This window comes from Brassica oleracea, unplaced genomic scaffold, assembly GCF_000695525.1.
Source record: "Brassica oleracea var. oleracea cultivar TO1000 unplaced genomic scaffold, BOL UnpScaffold02810, whole genome shotgun sequence".
NCBI classification, from domain to species: Eukaryota; Viridiplantae; Streptophyta; class Magnoliopsida; order Brassicales; family Brassicaceae; genus Brassica; species Brassica oleracea.
Window position 1 is genome coordinate 1 of NW_013619338.1, and position 1,467 is coordinate 1,467.

At 37.4% G+C, this 1,467-nt stretch overlaps 1 protein-coding gene across 1 annotated transcript; it reads right to left on the reverse strand.

The window, feature by feature from the left end:
• Positions 1-195: 195 nt before the first annotated feature.
• On the reverse strand, positions 196-1,209 carry LOC106321743 (putative F-box protein At3g17560; the record flags this gene model as incomplete). The annotated part of the gene is made up of 1 exon (XM_013759986.1): positions 196-1,209. A coding segment is annotated over exon 1 (1,014 nt), but the record flags the coding sequence as incomplete, so codon positions are not given.
• Between the last annotated feature and the right edge of the window lie 258 nt (positions 1,210-1,467).

A 1,467-nucleotide genomic window follows, 5' to 3' on the forward strand; every position in this document is an offset into this window, starting at 1 on the left:
AAAAAAAAAAATATGAAAATAATTCCATTCATCAATAGAAGGACATGACAAAGGAAGCAAACTAAACTATAATTCTTTTGGAACATAACCGAGCAATCTCGGAGCATAAACATATGGCAAACACCAAATACGTCTGTCTTTAACTGAAATACTAGGTGTTGCTATATATTCTTCTTCTCCAACAACAAAACATACCAATAAGTTCTCCCATCCTTCATCACAACACAAGATAACTTTCTTCTCCTCGTCAATAATGAAGAAGCTCATGAAACTCGAGAAAGAAGGATGTACATTGTCTACTGTTAAGAACTTGCTCCAAGACACGAATGTGGTCTCAATCTCATCAGTCATCCATATTTCTACCTTGCGTGTCTCATTGCTCTGATAAAACAAGGAAATACGTTCTTCTCCAACAACAGAGAGAGTCATAGTGCCAGAACGGCATGGTTCATCATGACCAATGGGAGCACACAAAGGTTGAAATCTTTCTGTTGAAAAATCGAAACTGAGTAGTGAGTAGCCGTTGCCTCTTGACACCCAGTAAGTACTTCCCTTCAAAGACACGCCACAAGTGTTTATGAAGGCTTGGGGAGTGATGGTATCAAGACTCCTCCATGAATTAGTGCTAAACTCATAGATTTCCGGTTTTAGGTCATCGCTTTCGGGAGTGACACCAAGTTTCTCCCATACTGACAACTTTCCGTTTCTACAAGGAAACCTCAAGATTTTGTAGTTACGGAACAATTCCTTGTTGTCGTATCCGAGAGCATATATTCCAAAGTAGTTTCGCGTATGCGGTTGGATCCATCTGGTTTGCCTTGAAAACGGGTTCCAAGCCACAAGCATGTTTGCCTCCTGCTCGGTGCATAGCAATATGCCATCGCAGTGAAAGGCGTTACTTACATCGACTTGTGCACCGTCAGAATTGGGAACAGTTGGGCTAATTCGACCACCTAAAACCAAATCGGTTTCAGTGGTAAGTACGGAGCTATCAAGTACGGACCTCACTGAACATACCCAAGAATTTATCACCATGAGAGCATGATACTGTCTTGCTGTTTTATCAAAGTGCTTTTTGATGAATCTCGGATCTTTGAATAAAGCTTGATGGTACCATCCTCTGCACGTTGATCGTAGTCTTCTCAAAGATTTCACCGGAACCCTTAACAGTATCTCTTCTATCAAATCCTGTTGCAGATCGAAGATCATCGTTGTTGCACTCGTGATCAATTAGGGTTTTAGATCAACTTCAACGTACGCTTGCTCTTATATATATATATATAGAAAATTACAAATATTTAACATATTTTTACATAATGTTAACAATTACGGTAAAATTATCAATTGTTAACAAAACTAAAAGGAATAAATAATAAATAATAACTAGGTGATTTTCTTGTGTAAATATTTATACAATAAATATACTATAATAATTGGTTGACATTTATTTTTAATTTTAAATTAATT